Genomic DNA, 21,896 nt, shown 5'->3' on the forward strand with positions numbered 1-21,896 from the left:
CATGTGAAACTGTATCTGCATCCTGCAAGCAGACAAAACAATCATAACCACACTCTTATAGCTAATGTCTTTCCCACAGTTATGATACATAAAAGAGTAATATCTTTATTGTAAAGCATACCTGTAAAGCTTCACCTTTAGCTTGTGAGTAAAGTTAGATTTACTCATTATAAAACACTCCAGGAAATGGTTGGAAAGGTGAGACAAAGCTGGTAAAACTGCTTTTTCTTCCATTATTTGAAAATAAATCATTATCACCAATAAACAATAAGAGCATTTGACTCCCAATTACTTAAAACGACAACAAACTGGCTCCTCAGGTACACAAAGAAGGTGCAGCTCAATTTCTACTAAGCAAATGAGCAATGCTAAACATGGCACTGAGGCATGTGTAGTTTTGCCAAACCGGTTTTAGTCCCTGCCTAAAAACTTCACAGTCTGGTGCATAACATTGTATCGGTTAACACAAGGACTGCACCTTCACATTCACAATGTGACCCGCAGAGAAGGCTTTACATTTATGTGGGGGGGGGGGGGGGGGGTTCTGTGTGAATTTTGTGTTTGTTCTGTTTATGAGCTTAAGGGGACAAATAGGTAAATGTGCAGCCTTGGTGATTATTTGGTGATTAAGTCCCCAAATCATAACTAAATAGTTTAATAAAATCTATTGCGTGTGATTGAGCTGAAAAACAGCCCACTTGTGCAGAAGAAAGTGTGCAGTGTGGCACTGCCTCTTTCTTAACATGAAAAAGCAGAAAATTGACAGCCATGTAATCGAATTTGGGCAAAATATTAAACCAGCTGTTAAAAAAAAAAAAAAGACGGGTAAATTTGTTTAAAGACAAAATGTGTGATGATGAAAGTTTGAGACTGCCATAATGTCTTCGATCAGATTCCTTTTCTTGTGTAACTTCACTTCCTTATGATACCAATAATAACATTTCTGGCTTTGGGAAATAACACCTCCTACCATTCATGCGACCGCCTCCCGGATAAAATCACAGAGTCCCTTTAAAAATAAAGAACAAACTCAAATAACTCCAATACGCTGCTTCTATTGTTACTCCTCCATGCCCAGGGAGCCGACACTCTTGTCATGGCTCATTTTGAGGAGGTCCTGGACGAAGTCCGCTCGGCTCTGACCTGGGCTTCACCTGCTGAGATCCGAGCTCTGCTGGAGGGTCTGGTGGAGGAGCAGATAATCTCAGAAGCGTACAGCAAGAGCTTGGGTCTGCATCGATTCATTGACGGGCTTGCGCCGGAGCTGCTTTGCGGGGAATCAGGGTTTATACCGGGATCTGATGAGACCGATGGGGAATTTGCTTCTCGAGCATCTAGCACCCACCAGCATCTCAGCCATGGACCGCTCATTAAGGTAGGGAAAGGTGGGTCACAGTCTCCCTCCGTTGACTACCACCTGGCAGGATCAGAGTTTGTCCCATCAGTGGATGATCATTACAGCACAAGACTGGAGCCAGAGACTTGCTCACTATATGAGGATCAAGTTATTTCCAGAGATAAACTCATTCAGGAATTGAGGGAGGGGACAGCAATGGACGAACACTACCCCACACAAAGGCTCTACTCTGTCCCCACAGTGTTTGATGGCAGACTTTCATTAAATGATGAAATAACTGAACTGCTGACAAGTGCACCTTCAATGCAGAAGCTGGTAAGTGATAGTGAAAGGGTAAATCAGGGGAATTTGGAGATTGAGGGGGAGTGGTTAGAGCAGATTGAAGAGGCTGCTAGGCGGATAGCTGTACCTCTGTGGCAGCACTGGGACAAAGGAAGGAGGATGTTACAGCCTTTAGTTTATTATAACACAACTGGATGTACAACTAGTGATAACACAGTGACATACAGCGAAGCACAATGTGCTATTTTAGATCTGGAAGAGGAAATGGAGCTTGCAGCCGCTTGCAGGACACTCGATGCGTGCACTGGCAACTTTAACGAAAGCTTCACGCTGGATGCTGAGGACACACCTGAGGAGTTCTATTATCCTTTATATGATGAGTTGGCGACACCTGGAATCTGCATGGATCGCTTTAAAACTTTCGAAGAAGGAGGAAATGCATCACCTGTGGAAGCCTGTGAAGCCACAGACTCAAACAACAACGTCACAGACAATATGGGGGGCCTCCTGGATGCGTGGTGGCCAGGCGAAACTGCAGACGACCTGTGTTGTCTGCCTGAGGACACACAGTGTGGCGCAGGTTCGGCACTTGCACAATTTACCTTTCAACATTTGAGTCCCTCGTTTGCACCACAAGATGCTTCAGTTACAGCGGAAGATGACATGATGGCAGGGGTCACCGAAAATGTTTATGGAACAGCAATCTGGGACATAGATGGAATAACAGGCATAAAGGACACTATGGAGTCACACTGTGGTAAGTTTCATTTAAGCTTCTGTTCAGATGCTTCTAACTTTCACTGGTTTTCCTTCTTTTTCCTTCTATAATTTATCATTTATATGAAATGCCCAGGATTACAGGAACAAAAGCTGCTTTCATTCAGGCATCAGCACAGGGCAGGGACAAATATTTATCCTCTGGTGTTTTCAGTTTGGTCTATTTGGAAACAGAAAGCCTGCTCCAGGCTTTATTCCTGCCAGGACATGAGTTGGTGGTTAAGGTGTGGTTCACTTTCAGTTTCATTTTCACATTCTGATTTTGGATCCAGTTAAAAATAGGATGTGGCGAGCTTCCAAACACATATATCTTTTTTTATTTCCAAGGTCCCCCGAGCTGGTTACTCACTCTCTGACAACAGCTGCAAATTTATGACTTCTAGGTGTAAATATGCCATTGTCAAGAAAGCATAGTGCTGTGAAAAGTTGTTGCCCCCCTTTTGATTTCTTTTTGCATATTTAAGCCACTTAAATGTTTCAGATTGTGAAACAAATGTGATAATTAAGATGACCAAAATGCTGTTTTTAAATGATGATCATTTCCTAAGAAATAGAAGTTATCCAAACGTATTGAGGCCCGTGTGAAAAAGTATCCCCATAATCCCCAAGGTTTAGTTTCAATTTCACTGGTTACTGCCAGGCCTGTTGAATCAAGACTACTTATATAGAACCTGTCCAATAAACCGAAGGAGGCTAAAGCATCTCAAAAAGCAACACATCATGTCACAATCTGAAGAAATGGTTTGTCAGCCTGGAGAGACAAAGACATTTCTAAGGCTTTGGGACTCCACTGAACCACAGTGAGAGACATTGTCCACAAATGGAGAAAACGTGGAACAGTAGTGAACCTTCACAGAAACAGACAACCTACCAAATGCTCTTACTCCAAGAGGGCACCAACGACTCATCCGGGAGATCCGGAGGTCCAGAGCAACATCTAAAGAACTGCCACAAAAGCCTTATCTTCTCGAAGAGTGGTGGAATGGACTTGGAGAAAGAATTCGACCACGGCCGATACGTTTTTACCCTTAATCGTTTAAATCATCATTTAAAAATTCATTTGAGTTATCTTTGTCATATTCGTATGCAACAAAAAGCTAAGACATTATGAAGGCGTGAATACTTTTTCACGTGGGCCTGACAAATAGACGACACAAAAAGGTTATTCTTTAGATTTGTTAAGAAGGTGAAGCCGGTCAGACTAGTAACCGGCCATGTTCAGCTTTGCTGTGGTAACCTACTTTCGGTTTGCACACAGTTTGGCAAAGAACGCTTTCTGATAATGTTTAGCCTGGTAGAGGTTACCACCTTGAGTCAGTTACAAGGGTGGAGCTTTAGTTTCAGCTTCAGGTTTCTGTGTTATAACTTTGCCCTGTTAAAAGGTAGACGTCATTGCTTAGTTCTGTTACTGCTGCAGCTTTAAAATGAATAAAAAGATTTTGTCTACCACACCACACAAATCTGCAATGAAAAGAAAAGGATGTACCTGAGTGTCTTCTTGGCATTTTTTGGCATTTACAATTCTTTATGATAAGAAAGGGGGGACAAAGAGCAAAGGGAGTGGCATGCTCCACATTGGATCCTTGCCTACTGGAATAGCCTTTTGGCATACCTGCTTAACCCACCGAATTACACAGAGGCCCAACTTTAATTCCTCCACCCCCTCGTTTTGTCTTTACCCACATATTTCTTAACCTCAAATGTGTTGTGTGTGTTTATATTACTCATCCTGTGTGAAACAGAAATCTCTCCGAAAGCATCAAACACAAAAAATCAAGTTGGTTAACTTAGTGTGATGATAAGTCTCAAGGAAATAAATGTAGGCCAGTGCGACATTAATTACAGACACATTACTTTCTGTAAAACGAACGCATTGTTTTTTAAAATGCCTTCCCTCTATTATGTAACTGTGTGGATCAAGCTTGATATGAATGGTATGCGCGTGATGTAAACGTGTCTGGCAACAAGGCACAATCTATTTGGTTTATCTGCCTGGCTTCGGCGAGGTGGAGGTGGAGCAGGTACTTTCCACTCCACTGTTGAAAACTACCCATGTTTCCTTGTCAATTCCAAAGGCCTGGCAGTGAACGCTGATGCTGTTTTTCGGTTGTCTTAAGGTGGTCACAGAGCAGAAACTGAACAACACCTCACTGTGATCCCCAAAAGGCAAACTATGAACATACAGTATTTAGCATACTGTTAGCAATGGATAGAAAACAATGTCATAGTTGTAGAATGTAGAAAAGGGATGACTATTAATGATGATAATATTAATAAGAAAATTAAACAGTAAGAGATTAAAGCAAAATGTGATCCATTTTGGAGCTACTGATGCCTGTTGTCCCGTCCAAAATCAAGCTTTAGATTTGAGGTGAAGTGCAGTTATATCTTAAAATCTAAAGACTTCCAATGCAGGAATGAGGGAGAATATAGTTCACCTAACTAAAACAACAAGCTTTAACCTCCTAAGACCCAAACTCTTTCATTGCATGCATTTTTAATTTCTCTTTGCTATTTGGGCTGATTGGGACCTGATGAATGTAAAAACAAATAATTACGTAATTTTAAAAAAAACTTACTTGATTTTTGTTTCTGAGAAAAATGACATCCACATATGAGGACATTGGCTTTAAATTTCGATAGAACAGTGGCAGTATAATGTCCTCGTAATTAGATATCAGGGCCTTGTAAAACAAAATGTAGTATTTTGGTCTAGACAACCTAAAATGTGATGTCCACATATGTGGATGCCAGGTCCTAGGAGGTTAATTAAAAGTCCATCAAAACATGTCATGCAGGCTACATGAAGCTAAGTAGCCTGCAAAATAGTTGAGCCCCCTTTTGACGCTCATGTTGCCAGGGGAAAAACAAAAACAAAGGGATATTTGAGGATGTTGTGGCGACTGTAACGCACGGTGACCTGTTTGCTTTACATCACCGTTGTTCCTCATCATAAACCGGTCCCTCGTGGCGCGCCTCTTGAACGTTTTCTTTGCTTCTTCCGTTGTTGTTAAAACAGACCTAAAACAGTTGCAGGGTGCACTCTGCACACAGAACCGCCCTTTAACGGTTTGGTGCGTTTGGTAAGGCATGTTAGGCAAAGTGAAAGCAAAAGCATTGTGAGCCACAGCAGGTTGCGCACTCTCAGTGTATAGGTCATCTGAGGATATATGCAGCGGCTGATGGAACTTATATGAGACACACAGACTATACATCACATCAGGGCGTTTACAGGACCTGAGCATCACCCAGAGAGACCCGACAGGTAGGAATATCAGCCATGGTGAGCTCCGGTGGGTCTGGGTTTGCGCATTCATGAAAGTGCGCAGGAAAAGAATAATAAGATTTGTCGGGGATTTTCCACACTTTTTTTTCTTTAATTTACAGGGGCCACTTTAGTCATTTTTAAGAAAATTTAGGTTAAAGTTTTAATTGAGCGGCTGCTTCAGCACCTGCATTGATTTTCTGCGTTTGGCTTTGAAAGTTTCAGCCATGACAAGAAGAATCAACTCCATTATGCTTTTGTGTGACCAGATGGAGTCGCACCCACCATCATAGACCCCCACACGTGAAGAGTGCACAAAAATAACAGATCAGACGTTGTCGTAAGTGAAAATAAGTCCAGTTGGGGATTTGCGGGGAATTCCGGGCAACTGAAGTACATTAGCTGTTGAAAATCACTTTCAATGTAACTTTTAAAATATTTTGGTAATAGTTGGCAGCCATTTAGTGTGGGACTGCGCAGGGACAAAGAATTTCACGCACTCCGACTCAGGACTAAACAAAAAATTTCTTTCTTTTCTTTTCTTTTCTTTTTAATATTTATTTTTCACTGTTAGTTTTTAAGGTCTTGCTCTTCTAGTTGTGCAGACAGCATGGTGCTTTGTGTGCTTCAGGTTCCCGAGTTCCTCATTAGAGACATATTTTGTGTGCGATCAGTAACTCAACTGGTTGCACTGTTATTTGTTTGTTTGTTTGTTCAGGGAGGTAATGGGCACATATATACTGCTTTATTTTTAGTGGTTCTCAGAAAAACAATGACAGATTTTAAACAAGGATGTGAGTCGAAAGTCCATAGTCGACTGTAGTCCTCTGTGTCTGGTCTAATAAACAAGGTGTGTGTGTGTGTGTGTGTGTGTTGTGAACTACCTGGTTACCTGCTCAAATGGCACCACACATGGGCACTGGTTATAGACTGCTAGACAACCACACTGCTCAAGGGCAACTTTATGTGCATGATCTCCTTTAAAACAACTGGAGTGGGGTTTTTTTGCATGAAATCCTTTTTGTCTTTTTTAACTGCCTTCCTGCAATTTGGGTGATTTGTAGAATTAGTCAGTGTAGTGTTTTACTGTACAAGTAATGATTCATCAGGGCAAAAAGTTGCTTTTTGGTTTTTCTGGTGTTGTTGGGTTTTTTCTACTGTCCACATCGTGGTTATCCTAAAGGTGTCTTTAGGCTGTAAAAGATCGCAGTAGTCATCTCTGCAAACAGGTTTACCTGAGCTTCCTGCACAAGTAAAATTCCAGCACAGGCGTTTTTTTTACCCCCCCAGAGTCAAAGTGCATATTTGTAAACACAGTTTGAACAGTTAACCATACAGTGATAAAGTCAAGGTGTTAATGGTTTTCCAGACTGTGGCCGGATACTGTAGTGTATCGTGTACTGACAGGAAATTGATTTACTTCTCCTGCTTTCCTACTTTCTTCTCTTTCAGTAAATCCTCTGTTGTTTTCTCACATTACTATTATTACAACAGGCATTGTGTTTTTAGGGTGTCTGTTAGGGTGTATGTTAGGAATAGCTTGCGGGAATTGCAGCTTTGACAAAAGCATCCCCCTGTACTCGATCTTTAACTACCAACATTTATTCAGCTTATCCTCAACTCCACTCTAACCTACAAATATAATAATAACCAATCAGGATATTTTATTTCTTTCCTATGCGTGTCACCAGATGTCAAGATGCTGGAAGTGGATCCCAATCCCATCGCAGTCCCTTTGGACTTGGCGGATCTGTTGATAGGTTTGCATTGTCACTACTTTGTTTTTCTGCATTGATAATAAAAAGGTGAATTATGTGTTGAGGCAGTGAAAACGCAAACAAACACTTCTAAATAGAAGAAACAGATGGTTATTATCACTCCTTTCTTTCTATTTTTCTATCTGTGAGCAGACATTTTTAACACCAACTATTGAATGAAATGAAGTTTAATCTTAAACAGTTTATATACACTTGTGCTCTACACGATTGTGCTGCATGCAACTTTAATAATTATAAAAACAAGAATTAGGTGCACAAGTTTGAAATTATCTTTGTTTTCCTCAAATCCACACGGGGTCAAAAGTTCACATACAGGCTCAAATACATGCATACTCCACCACTATTAAATAGCTAAATGTCTTTTAGGAAGGTGCACCTCAACCATTAAAACGCTACCAAAAGCTTTTGGCAGTTCTTGCTAATTCTTGCTAGATTTCTGACAGTAATTCTTGGAAGAATTGGTGAATTTTATTTAGTAGTCCAAACACTTTCAGTAGGGTTGAGGTCGGGGGCTTTGGGAGGATCATTGCAGAGACTTAAAGTTAGCCTGCTTTATCATTCCAGAACTGGGTTTCATGTGTTTGGGATCATTGTCTTTCTGTTCAGTTGAAGTGAAGTTGATGAATCCATCCACTTTGGAAAATATACTAGTACCACTGGTAGCTTAACAGTTGAGATAGGGGTGGTCCAACACCCCAAAATATGATTGAATATTTCACTGAAGCAGCTGTTACTGTCAGGAAGGCAGCACAGGACAGTAAAAGCTTAAACAAACAGACTGAAAAACAGCATGTAACACAGGACTAATAATAAATAATAAACAATAAATGAATATTGACTGTCTAATATATCCAATCGATTCCACGAGTAATTAGTAATTAACATATTTAAAAGAGGCAGTGTTGTATAATGAATTCATCAACTTTACATATTTTATATTTTGAAACTGAAATTCTGTTATCTGATGATGGTATTGTTATTTTTTCAGATAATTTGGATGATGATATAAATGAAAAATTGCTGGGTAAGTGGCAGCCAAACATCTATATGTGTTTACTCATGTGTAGTGTACTATATGTAAAAACGCACATAGTAGTTTTCTATTACGTATCTCACATGTATGTGAAGTTTATTATCTAATTATAATTACCTCTGTGCACTTTTTCAGATGTTGATTCCCTCTTTGACTACTTAGAACTCAACGACAGCCGTAAGAACCTCCTTTTGTTACTTTGTACCTGTTGTCACATAGTGCTTAACAGAGCCCACATAACATAATAAGGCTAAACATGTTCTTCATTTGATGTCCTAAAAAAAAGAAAAAACGAACACTTCACTGTTAATTTTGTATCTAAATCCTAGTGTAGATACAGACAGGGGAGGAGAGCTAGAAACATGAGGAAAAAGAGAAGAAAACAAAGAACATGGCAGTGAATCTCTGATGTCAGTCACAGACAATCACTTGGACTCATAAAATAACTGCGTAAAATTAGTTGATATTCAAAGGTTATGATTATTATGATCTTAAGCTATGACTAAGTTTCACACAAATGTCAAATATGATTCTTAATAAGTCATGACTTAATTCATTTAATACAAAAGTTCAAAGTATCAGTGTCATTACTAATCATTATTTGGTCAGATACAGAGAACATGAATCTTTCCTGTAAATTTATTAATTTCATGGTGAGTCTCATGAAGGAAATCTGTCACAAAGACTCGTTCAGCTAAAACTGCTACATTTCCACAATGGATAGTGAAAACAATGGCTCTTTTCTGGCATTTAATTATTTTACTATTACTTTGGTGTAACGTGAATGTAGCAAAAGTTGTAAAATTGAGCAAAATACAATTAAAAGTCCAAAATTTATGACACCCTTCACATTTTCAAAGTCATGCATGATGGGCCGGATCAGAGTCTTTGCCAGGCCAATTCTGCCCACCTGGGCCTTATATTGGACAGCCATAATCTAAACTATAAGCAACAGTAAGGCATAACATTAAAACTGCCACCATTAAATTAGGTAATTCCAGTGTATGTAATGTGTAGGAATCTTACACATTACATAGGTCTGAGTGGTGGAGGCCTACAACCACAACGTGGTAATCTAGTTGTAGAAATGCACCAGTGTTGTTTTGGCCTTCCCGAATAATGAGGAAGGAAGACAAAACACAACAAACGCAGTAGTAAAGAAATGTTTGTGTTTTTTCAGTGTCACAGTCGGAGGTTCACTTCCTCATCTGAACGTTCAGGATGAGGGGCTCATTGAAATTTAGAGTTTCTTAAGTGACGTCAACAAGTAATTCAGTCATTTCAGTCTGTAGTTATAAATTAACCTTTAAGAAAAAAAACATCTAAATGATGACCCAATCACAAAGCAGAGTTAGGCTACTGCTCGAATCTGAAGGCCGGCACTTTGTTGCCATGACCCATTTGGCTTTATTATCCATCATAATGCTTAATATTGCATAAGACAAATCTAGCAATAAGATAAGCGTCTCTTTTGTTGATTATTTTTTCTGTAAGAGTAACTGACCATCAAAGTTACTGTTTTATCTTTTAAATATGAACCTAAAGATTTTTAGCAGAATCTCTTCAAAGGTCTTTGAAGGGGACCACATTACTTTTGCAGCAACAAAACATGTGCACAGGCTGTCATAAATCGTTATAATTGTAATTATGATTATTTATAATTGTCACCTAAACCCTTTCATGTATTAATTTAGTGTTATCCAATATAAGGAGCACAATTAATTATATTTATATAGATTTTTGTATGCAAGTTTTATGCAAGTATTACCTGTAATAGCTTTTACTTATCAGTAAGTAAAAGTAAAATTTCTTAAGTAAACTTTAAATAAGTAAATATTAAAATTTTACATTAGTTGCAACAGTGTTTTCATGCAACTAAAAAAGCTATTTTCATTAACATCGATCATTGTGCAGAGAAGCAGTGGTTACTGGATATGTGAGGTGGTTTGCCAGCATTTCTTAATGGTGCTAACCACCTAGCAGGCTAGACAAACAGAGGCGGATCGAGAAACATTTTCTTAGGGTGGCATGGAAATCAGAAAAATCAAAGCCATTTCTTTACACATTTGCAGGTCTTGCATCAGGTAACATTATGCAACATACTCATATTCAGTGTTACTTGTAGCTAGGCTCAAAGTGTTAATGCTAGCTTTTTTGAATAAACTAGGGTGACACTAAAGGTTTTTTTTAAGGTGGCACATGCCACCTCATGCCACCATAGTAGATTTGCCCCTGTACATAAACAATGGTGACTAGATTGCACAGTCTTCCTAAAATAAATATCTACTACAATATACATTTAAACACCTTTGTCGTTATCTTAGTACACAAACACAAAAATCTCCACCCAGCATATTGTAAATGCACGGCCCATAAAATGTAAACCTCTCACAACATCATCAAATGTGATTAAGCCCACAGACAATGGACCGGACTCTGGTCCAGTCTTTACATTTTGTTTAGTATCCACAAAAGAAATGAAAGCAGCCCATGTACATCCTGGTTGCCCCCAAAACTGGGAGGCTGTGTCAATGTAAATAAAAACAGAATGCCATAATTTAAAAGTCAATCAAATCCTACTGTTTATCTAACTGTCACATGATGCCTTGAAGAGCTACTGATTTTTAATTCAGTAATGAAATGCCATGACAATGACAACACGTTCGAGTAGGGGCATCTGCTAAATGCTACATCGACTTTTTTAGTTACTCATCCATGGACCTTTGATGACCTCCCCACAGCAGCTGAGGTACCCATCGCCAACAGCATTGAGCAGATACAGGAACCCAAAGCAAAAGGCCAATCACGAAGGAGAAAAAGACCGAGAGGTAATGATTGGCTCGTAACTACACAAAGAACAGCATCTACCCTACCAGCATCTTTTTGTTATATAAAACTTAATTTTAGGATTCTAACTTGTCATTTTCACTTTATTGTTTAAAGTCCTGCTTGCATGTTTTTCCCTCTCCAGATTCTCAGCCACAGCCATGCTCGGATGAAAGGCCCAAAGCAAAACAGCCAAAACCATCAGGTGACTAACCCAGAGTCTTCCTCTGATTGTTTAACAAACGATGGAGTTTCCAACCCACATTACATTTGGGACCCAGTGGAGTAGACACATTCTTAAGCCTACTATAACTAAACTTATAATGACAATTTATCATTTTTATGGTAGTCATAATACTGTGGTGTTTATAGCACTTGACACTGCACTTTATTACTTTTCTAATTACGTTGGTATGTTTAAGACTAGTGGAAAAAGTTCAAACACTCAGAGCTTAAAATTCAGCCACTGGTTTCCATTCATATCACTATATTAAGAGATGCTTTGGGTTTTTTGGTTTTTTGCTAATCAAATCTGGAATAATACTATTAATAGAAGATCACATGAAAATGAACTACCATCTGGTACAAAAAGAAAAGGATATGTTTACAAATAAAAGGATGTTCTGAGCATGTTTTGTTGCTGTCATGTTGTAATGTTGGTTCTTCAACTCCTGCAGGTCAACCAAAAACCAAAGAGTCACAGGCTGAGCCAGCTGTTGAGCCAGGTGAGTCATGAAAACTGAAACCGTTTTTGAGGCAACATCTGGAGCTTTAAACTTGAAGCGCTGTAAGTGATGTTGATCTGAAAAAGTGAAACTCTGCAGGATAGCAGTTGAAAGAGGATTACCAGGGTTGCAAGATAGGTTATTAAAGTCAAATATTGCAATTCATATCATATCATATCATATTACAAATATCCCTCGAATAGCTCCATGGTAAAATGCTAGCATGAAAAAGAACCACTTTCAGCACGTGCATGTGAGAGTGACTTTTTACAAAAAAGGTAATTCAGATGAAATTTCAGTGGTTAGACTTTTGGATCACAGGGTGATTGTTCTCCACCGATGTGCATGAACCAGTTAGTTTTTAAAAAAAAAACAAAAACAGGAACTTGAAGTTGTAAGTCATGAGTTTACGCCGATGAATTAGAAGAAGAACTCGCACCTTACCCACCTCGCTTCACATGAGTTTGGTGCTTTTTATAGTTCCGATTTACCACGCAATGTGATAAAAAAAAAAAACCCGAGCATGTATTTTCATTTACATCAGCAGCTGCTGGTCACTGAAGAGATTTAATGGCTCAGCTTAGAAGGAAATACTACACCACAAATAGAAATAGGAGACTCAAATTTAAGTATACATGTCTGTATTTGCAGAGTAATGCACTTTACTTTGGTCCATTTGTCTTTGGCTTAATCTCCCTTTTCATTTGCACTTGCATGATCACCCAACATGATGATAAGAGAAATGACAGAGCAGAGTGAAACCTTTCAAGGTTAGAAGGTTAAAGAAAGTGATGGTTTAGAGCAAATACCGAATCTATCCTCTCCTTACTGAGTTAATCATTTTTGGAGATATTGAATGTAAGATTTATTATTTCATTCTTGGATGGAAATTGTGTGACAGTACATCTGGGATGAAGTGGTGAAGTAATGCAGAGTAGTGTAAGAAATAACTTTCAATAGGAGGTAAATAGTGCAATGCCTTTTCACAAAGTAATCACGTTTCAAAGTAAATACGTAATGCGATTGTCTTTGAGTAACAAGTTCAACAGTGCTCTGCAATGAGGATGTTTGTGACCGTAAATCTTTCGCTGTTTTTTGAAAAACAAACCATTGTTGTCATTTTTCCAACTCCCTTTCTGATAACTCTCAAGGCTGACTAAACCAGTTCCCAGAAACTGATGCCAGCTCTGGTTGTTTTGCAGGCAGTCATCCCGCATCAGGGCCAAGTCCAGCAAAGACTTTACCGATGTCCACCGCCACTCCACCAAGAATTTTTCGCGTTTACCCTTCCCAAACAAGCTCTGCGATTCCCATTCAGTTTATCACTATCTCAGATTCCGCAGGAAATCCAGTCCAGCTTTCTCCTCCTCCTCCGCTCATTAGGTTTCCACTCCCCCGCAGCGCCACTACACCTACATATATATTAGGTGAGTTAAATACCGGCATGCCAAGAGTTAACAGTGTTTCCTGTGTACTGCTATGTCATAGCCCAGCAGAAAGTGACATTTGTGACTCTTCTGGTGTTACGTTTTTATTGACACTGCAGACTAGGGGTGTTGAGCATTATGCAAAGAAAATGAGTTGATGTACAGTTTTAATTACCTTGGCAATCTGACCATAAAGCTTCTTCTGAAAAACTGTAGCTTAGCTACAGCCTTGATTAGCAATCACACCTGTAACACAATCATGTCTATTTACAATGCAAAAAAAGTTCTTTTCAATCAGAATTATTGATTTGCCATTGTTGTTTCTGTCCACTGGTGGTTGTGTTATTCATGTCAGTGACATCTTTAATTATTTAATGTGTACTGATTATTGTGTACACCCTGTACAAGTAGTCCATTGTCTAACTGTTGTTTCTAATATAGTTCCTACTGTGTCACCACCCTCTAAATGCCAATTACCACCACTCTCCCCAGGTAAGTAAAAAAAGGTTAAATCTTTTATCTGGGATGGTTGCGTGTGAGTGTTCATGTGTGCATGCTATTCTCTGCTTCTTGTCTTCTCTGGTGGTGTTGTGCTATTTGTTGTTCCTCATTATGGTTTTGCTTCTGCCTTTTAAGAGACAACATGGAAACTGCTCTCTGTAACATCTGCTTTGTTTGTGTGCCGATGCAGTCATTTCACTCTTTTTTTTTTTTTTTTTTGTAGTCGATGGCACAGTCGCTCCGCTCCAAATGAGTTCGTCCCCACTGGGTTCTCTGTCAGAAACAGCTAGCAAAGCCATGTCTCCCCCTTGTACCTCACCTGTATCCCCAGGCAATGGTGAGCATCTGTATCTGTCTCAAATCTTCCTCCTTGTGGTTATGAGTTTCTGGCATGTGACAAACTTCATGCTTTGTTCCACTTCAGAAATGTCTCCATGTAAGGAATCACCTCTTCCTCAGTCTCCCAAGGTCCTTGATATTCCACGTAAGTTGCCGCATGGCTTTTAAGGATCTCTTCTTACTTTGTCTACAGTGATCTCATGAATATACAATGGTTTGTGGAGGACCAGCTTGGTACTCAGTCCTGTTTCTTTTTTAGAGAATGTCAAGGACTACATTCAAGAAGCCAAAGCTCACATGAGTCAAACCTACCAGGATATGGAGGCGGGCCTCAGCCTGTCTTCTCATTATGTAGATGTTCAAGTGAGCCAAAGAGAGGTAGTTCGCTCTGGGAAAAATACAAACAAATGCCTGGACAAGGAGCTAGTCATCAAGGGAGACACAGATCGGCAAAAAACCATGCTGGCACTCAGTCAGGTAGGAGCGTCACTTTTACTGAACAGATTATATCACAAAAGAATTAAAAAAAAACCTTGTTAAACTCATTGCCTGCTTATCGTTTTCCACTCAGATCTTTGATGGTTCAAATGGAGAAAAATCCAGACGTTACATTTTGCTGCTTGGCAATGCCGGCATGGGAAAAACCACTCTGATCAAGAAGCTGTGTATTGATTGGTCCAGAAACTGCATCCCTCAGTTTGACTTTGTATTCCTATTGGATGGCAAAAAGCTCAGTGTGACAGAGCCGGTCTACAGTCTTCAGACACTCCTGCTCAACCTCTCCTCCTCCGCCCCATCCTGTGTGGACCCAGAAGCAGTGTATGCTCAAATCCTGGCAGCCCCTAAACGTGTGCTCATCATTTTTGATGGTTTTGATGAATTGCGCAACTATGAAACTCTACTTCAAGCTCAGGAAAAAGACCTAACAGCTTCACTGCAAAAAGACAGCAAGGCAAAGACTTTCACAGTAAGGCAGTTGTATTCTGCCATTCTTCAAAGGGTCCTGCTTCCAGGCTGCACTCTTCTACTCTCCACCCGGCCACGGGGAACTGCCAGCCAGCTGCTCAGGCGTACAGACAGCCTTCTGGAGATGTGTGGGTTTACCCCAGCAAATGTGGAAACATATTTGTCCCAGTACTTCTCTGATCCTGGCCTCAGAGAATCAGCTTTGGAGAGTCTAAAAAGCATGAGCTACCTAAATCTCCTTTGCTGGAACCCCGGACTATGCCGGCTGGTGTGCTTGATTTTAGAGCAGTCTAGAAGTGTGGATGTCCTGCCAAGAACTTTAACTGGGCTCTGTCATCAGGTGCTGTGTTTAAAAATGGATAAAGACGGCAGGAGTACTCCCACACACACCGAAGCTCAAGCACAATCCATAAGAGACACTGAAACACAAATTTCAAATACCTCTCAGGCGAAGAAATGTTCGAAAAATAATCAGGGGAAGTCCAGAACGCAGGCACGCACTTCCTCTCGCACCCAAAGGGCAAAAAAGGCACAAGAACAGGAGGCGCAAGCAGACAAAGTGGATCAGGATCTCAGGAGCAGTGGCGGAGAAGCTGTAACGGAGGACTTTGACTTGTTGTCCCAGCTGAGCTCTTTAGCCTGGGAAGGGGTCAAAGCCAACTCTTCCATCCTTCCCACAGGACGGGACATATCTGGCAAAGTCAAGGCATTTGGTCTGAGAACAGGCCTCTTTCTCTCTCATCAGCTGAGAGCGAGTCCATGCCTCTCAAATAGTACCAAGGAGGAAGGAGAAAATGAGACAGAAGCTGGAGAGACAGAACAGAGGACTGAAAACAGTGAAAGGACCACCAATGATTTAACTGATCACCAAAATGACCAGATCCTCTTATGGGCCAACCCTTTCCTTCAGAGTTACATTGCAGGAGTACATCTGGCTTTGTCAAGGTAGAAATCAACCGTTTACAGATTCATCAAAAGCCAGTAGGGCTAAAATATCATAATATCCACTGTTTATATGCTGTTAGATTAAAAATGAAAGCCTTTCCACTTGCAGTCTATTTTCTCTTTCACTTTCAGACTTTTAGAATCCCCCAATCTCCCATGACACATTTTCTCTTTCTCCTTCTCCAGGACTTTAACAGACCGGTCCTTTCTCCAGACCCTCCCTTTCCAGTCTGGAGGGAAAGGTCGTCGGCGACCTCAAAGGGAGGAACTTGAGCTCACTCAGCGATTTGCAGTTGGCCTCTTGTTCCACAATAGGACAGAACTGCAGCGATTCCACACGCATACAGAGACAGCCTTTAGAGATATGGTGGCTAACAAGCAGGGGTTGGTAACAAAACACCTGGAAGGGCTTTCTTACGCTGACCTTACTCCCTCCCAAATCTTGGAGGCATGCCACTACGTCTACGAGGCGAGTTTTACTCACAGTGATGGTGGCCGAGAAGCTGGCAGGACTCAGCTGGTGACACACCTAGCAGCAAATCTTCCAGAGTTCCTGACGTTTCATGGAGTTCAACTAAGCCCGCCAGATGTGTTCACTGTTCAGAAAGCACTTGAACAGGGGGGAACTGAAGGCAGACGTTTCTGTTTGGACCTGGAGGACTCTGGCATCCAGATCTGTGGACTTCGAGCTCTGGTTGGCCTCAACAACATCAACACATACAGGTAGTGCTTATATACAGCTCTAAACCCTACCCTGCTACAACTATCCCACAAACTGTGGCTGTCCAGTCATAGTTTACTTATCCTGTTTAAGCCTGTCCAGAGAACTAATTTGTAATCTTTTGTATTTCTTTATGTTTTTATGGCTCAATCCTCAGGATTTAAATGGTTAAAGGATAGTATTGGGAACTTTTTTGTGACTTGATAGTCGCTGATCTTTACCAGCACCAATAGCAGTGTTAAACACAGTGTTGTGGGTCCTCCAGGTCATGCATTGCTGACGCCATCACCCTCTGGGAGCTGCTGGAGCAGAGTGACGAAGAAAGTCTCCTCCAGAGGGCAGTGTCCAAGTTCACAATCCATCCTTTGAAAGCTAAACAGGTGTGTCATATAGAGCACCTGGAAAAGCTGGTGAACATACACATTCACAAGAGGCTATCAGACAGGTAATACACCACACACTTATGCACACACATTCAGATTTACACTGCAACATACTGGTTTGTGAAAACGTGTTATATTCACTTGTAGCTCCAGCGAGTCTCACTCCATCCTGTCTGAGGGAGTGCCAGCAGTTAAAGAGCTACACAAGCTGGAGTTTGAGTAAGTAGCTCAGATGTTTGATATCTGAATTTATTATGGTTGTCACTGTAAAGCTGGTGACGATAATGATGACACTGTTCCCTGTAGACTTGGTCCAGATAATGGTCCTCTGGTTCTTCCGAAGCTGTGGGATCTCCTGCCAGGGCTGCATAACCTACAGCACTTGGAGTAAGTATACAGCGCACTTTTTCTATTTGTATTACGCTTAAAGCATCGCTCTGTGTTTATGAGATGTTTCTAGTAACTGACAGCCTGATTCTCTCACCACCTTTAGCTTAGAGAACAGCAAGATCGGGGACAAAGGAGCAGAGAAGCTGGCCAGTGCTTTAGTCTCACTCCCTTCTTTGGAGATACTTAAGTGAGTATTTGTCATTGGTGGTATAAAGACACAATTAGTTGAGCTCCCATGACACCCCCCAAAATCATCACAGTCTAGCTTTTAACTTAGTTTTGATATGTGTGTTTAGTTGTGTGTGTTTTTTCTGGTTTCCAGTCTATCACAGAACTGCATAGGAGACGAGGGTGTGAAGAAGTTAGCAGCCACACTGAAGGACCTGCCTAATCTGCACTGTTTAAGGTAACATCTGCCTACAGAGGAACCTAAAAGTGGCACTTACTTTTGACCCACATAATTTCACTTCCCTCTTTATCTTGCTATTTTTTCCAGTGTCTACAGCAACATGATTTCTGATGAAGGGGCAGAGAGTTTAGCAGCTGTTCTCCCACACATGGCTTCCCTCACTGACCTTGAGTAAGACTTGACATTTTTATTTGGAACTGATGGCTAAGAATTAGGTTCTTATACATTTCAGTGTAAAAGGTTCTGTTTTAGCAAAGGTCTTCCCGTTTAAAAGACTGACAAATTCCACTTACACAGGCAGGGACTGGGTGTAGATGGGAACTGACCACAAGACAACTCATTTGTTTGACAGTTATTTTTCTACATAGTTTCACTTAGTTAATTTTTTATATACTCTTAAGGTCCTTTTTCGCTTGCTGTTTAGTTATGTTTTCACTCACAGTAACGCACCAGTGACTACTTAAAATTAGGAAGGGGTCTTTAGCTTGTGATGAAAGTGAGTCAGTCTAGCAAGCTTGGATATCAAGGTGCTTCCATAGACTGTACAGATGTATTGCAGTGAGACAAGTTACGAGTTTAGTGCCAAGTAATGTAAAAGTTACACTACAGCACAGCAAACATGACTGAGAGGTGCGGTTCAGTCATTTGAATTAGCTGACATGATGACAGCAGACAGGAGACCCAGGTTTGTAGGTGATGCTCACCTGTCAGTCAAAGTGGCCACACCCCTAAGAATGTATCACTTTAATATGCTGTGAAAGCTTACTTGCCCCTTCCTGACTTCTTAGTTTTTTGCATATTTATCACACTTAAATAAATATGCAAAAACATATTTTGGTATAAGTCAGAGATAATCTGAGTAAATACAAAATGCAGTTTTTAAATGACAAAGCTGAGTTCAGTTTTACTACCCACGTTCAGGGCTGATTACTGGCAGACTTGTTGAATTACAAAGAACCTGTCTGATGAAGTGAAGCAGGCTAAAAGATCTCAAAAAGCAACATCATCCCACAATATAAAGCAACAATTTAGAAACCAAGTAATATGAAAAAGGTTATAACGTCATTTCTAAGGCTCTTGGACTCCACTGCTTGCTTCTGCTTCTTATCCACAGCTTCAGAAAACTTAGAACAGTGATGAAACTTTCCAAGACCACATGAGTGACTCATCCAAGAGGTCACAAGAACGACATCTAAAGTGCAGGCCTCGCTTCCCTCAGTTAAGGGCAGAGTTCATAATTCATCAAAAAGGAAGACAGTGGGCACAAAAAGCATCCATTGTAGAGCTCTGACTAAAGGCAGATGGATTTGGCTCGCGTTTGCCAAAACACATCTTGATGAGGTTTTGGGAAAATATTCTGCGGACTGACAAGAGAAAAGCTGAACTTTCTGGAAGGTTTGAGTCCCATTACATCTGCGTAAAACTGACAGAGCATTTCATTAAAAGAACATAACATGGTGGTGGTAGTGTGATGGTCTACTTTGCTGCTTCAGCACCTGGAAGACTTGCTGCAATTGATGGAACCATGAATTCGGCTCTCTACCAGATAGACCTGAGGGAGAGTGTCCAACCAGGAGTTCCTGGCCCTAAGTACATGCATCCTTTGGTTTTGCAGTAGGACGATGATCTGAAATACACTAGAAAGTACACCTTCGAATAGCACAAAAAAATGAAAAATAAAGATTTATTAGCAGCCTAGCCAGAAGAGAGAGGGGGCAGCGACAGTCACTGTTCTTTCCTATCACTGGGATTTCTTCTAGCACGGTATCACTCGTGACTTACTCCGGAGGGGCAGAGCTCTCAACTCTGCCCACTGCTTTGCTGTGTCTCACCTGCACTATTGTCTCACCGTGAGCAGCGATAGGGCGGCGTCCTGCTGCCCTCCTCCGGCGTCCACTCCCTTGTCTCTGTCCTGCCAGGCCCTCTTGTTGGCCCTCTTATTTCCTCTGTGACCTCCCAGGTGTGTCCAATTAGTGATCAGGAGGGGGCTCAAGTCTCTCCGGGACAAGTGAACAAATACATACAATAAAAACATGCAATAAAACCATAAGAATAAAACACTGTACATTATTAAAAGATTGAAACTAATAAAACACAGCAACACATGCAAAATAAAAAACACTCAGTTAAACTTGTCCATTCCACCTCGTGACATATGAATAGTTTTTCCCTAATAAATCAAAATAAATCACTTAAAAACTGCATTTTATATTTATGTGGTATATCTTTGTCTTTGTACGGTGGTCCCAAAGCTGTTTTTATACCAGGTTGCAAAAATGTTTATTTCTGCGATGAAGCATTTTCAAACAGAAGTTCACTGGGAATTCAAGTGAAAAGCAAAGAGCACTTCCACATTTTTTGCTACTTCTGCTTTGGTTTTATTTTTAGCGTTCATGTATTCATATTATAGACAAAACATATTGCGATGTCTGGATTTGCGCTATAGGCTTTTTTCTGTTAAAACACATCTAACTTCTGTCTCACTTTTCTTTGACAGCGTAAAGTTTAACAAACTAACAGATGTCGGCGCACAGAGCTTAGGAGCCAGCCTAAGAAACTGTACAAAAGTTAAGACTTTAAGGTGAGGAGCTCTTTCATGTTACTTCATCACACATCTTTATTTTTTCCAATTTTTTATGGGTTTTTTTTTCTTACCCTGTTTCATCTCATTTCATCATCCCAGGATGTGGAACCAGTGCATCCCCTTCGGTGTGCTTGAGAGACTCATTCAGCAGGACAGCCGCATCCTATTGCACTAAAATGCAATACCTCTCTACAAGCATATGAACTGTTTTCATCATGCATCTCATGATGTATACTTAAATTGCACAATACATTTTCAAACGTGTGTGCTTGCAAGGAAAGGACACAAACAAATTATTATGTGAAACTTGAGATTGCACTACAACTGACGTACTTGCTGCTTGTTCTCTGCTGCTGGTTCTTCATAACATTCCACTATCTGCATTACAAAGTGTGTGTGTGTGTGTGTGTGTGTGTGTGTGTGTGTGTGTGTGTGTGTGTGTGTACTGTTTTTCAGTACTTTCAACTTAAAAAAGCACAATTGCACTTTTATAGTCACCCTTTGTTATTAAAGGTGGCTGTTTTTTTTTCTTTTTCTTTATAGTTGTCTGTCCAAGTTTTTGCCATTATCTGCCTTTATTCGTGCATTTGTGGTGCTGTGTGTGTGTGCGTGTGCGTGTGTGTGTGTGTGAGTGAGAGAGAGAGAGAGAGAGAGGGGGAGGATAACGGTGTTTTTCTGGCTATAAATTATACAGTACTGATTGTTGGTTTTATAATAATAAAATGCTTTGACACTCACCCTACTACTATTTTTATAGTGTTTTCTTTCCACTGATGCCCCTGTGTTCACTGAATTCAAAGGGGTTTTTGAAAAAAATCCTTCTTTTCACTTCCTTCACTGCATGTTTCTGTTCTCCATTTCGATGCAAACTGACCTTTAAGAACGTCAGTCTCTGCGTGCGCACTCGACGAAGTGATAAAAAACAAAATTACATTTGTGAGATACTTCATAACTAATCTCACACGTGAAGCATGAATTGTTGGTAATGAAAGAACTGGGTCGAGATTGAATCTCAACAAATAGAAAGGGAAAATACTGGATTCACATTATGAATAGACCTGAAAGTAAGCAAATGTCCATCTACAGTTCCTGGCAGTACCGCTTCTCGGAGTCGAATCAAATAACAGGCTGTCATCTGGCAGTTATCACGCAGAGCGTACTGCCACCACGCTTTGCAAATTCTAACAA

At 40.5% G+C, this 21,896-nt stretch overlaps 1 protein-coding gene across 2 annotated transcripts; it reads left to right on the top strand.

Moving 5' to 3' along the window:
• Nucleotides 1-1,044: 1,044 nt before the first annotated feature.
• On the top strand, nt 1,045-21,450 carry ciita (class II, major histocompatibility complex, transactivator). 2 transcript variants are annotated; one of them, XM_082531124.1, is made up of 22 exons: nt 1,045-2,396; nt 7,373-7,441; nt 8,448-8,483; nt 8,628-8,669; nt 11,198-11,320; nt 11,464-11,523; nt 11,996-12,043; nt 13,246-13,470; nt 13,912-13,962; nt 14,195-14,308; nt 14,396-14,455; nt 14,570-14,787; nt 14,882-16,221; nt 16,408-16,944; nt 17,208-17,387; nt 17,473-17,544; nt 17,632-17,712; nt 17,819-17,902; nt 18,038-18,121; nt 18,212-18,295; nt 20,622-20,705; nt 20,808-21,450. In XM_082531124.1, exons 1-22 carry the CDS (start codon nt 1,097-1,099, stop codon nt 20,881-20,883), a joined length of 4,968 nt encoding a protein of 1,655 aa, XP_082387250.1. In that variant the 5' UTR covers nt 1,045-1,096; the 3' UTR covers nt 20,884-21,450. The 2 variants fall into 2 exon arrangements, with proteins under 2 accessions (XP_082387250.1, XP_082387251.1); XM_082531125.1 differs by having other exon boundaries at nt 11,234-11,320.
• The last annotated feature ends 446 nt before the right edge of the window (nt 21,451-21,896 follow it).

This window comes from Aulonocara stuartgranti (genome assembly GCF_965226115.1).
Source record: "Aulonocara stuartgranti genome assembly, chromosome: 4".
Lineage (NCBI taxonomy): Eukaryota > Metazoa > Chordata > Actinopteri > Cichliformes > Cichlidae > Aulonocara > Aulonocara stuartgranti.

What these genes read in the sequence shown, in the direction of transcription:
- ciita (XM_082531124.1), top strand. Translation starts at nt 1,097, where the DNA reads ATGGCTCATTTTGAGGAGGTCCTGGACGAAGTCCGCTCGGCTCTGACC. An exon ending in AAAACAGCCAAAACCATCAG is followed by an intron (nt 11,524 to 11,995) that starts GTGACTAACCCA and finishes CAACTCCTGCAG; the next exon opens with GTCAACCAAAAACCAAAGAG. An exon ending in TGAGCCAGCTGTTGAGCCAG is followed by an intron (nt 12,044 to 13,245) that starts GTGAGTCATGAA and finishes GTTGTTTTGCAG; the next exon opens with GCAGTCATCCCGCATCAGGG.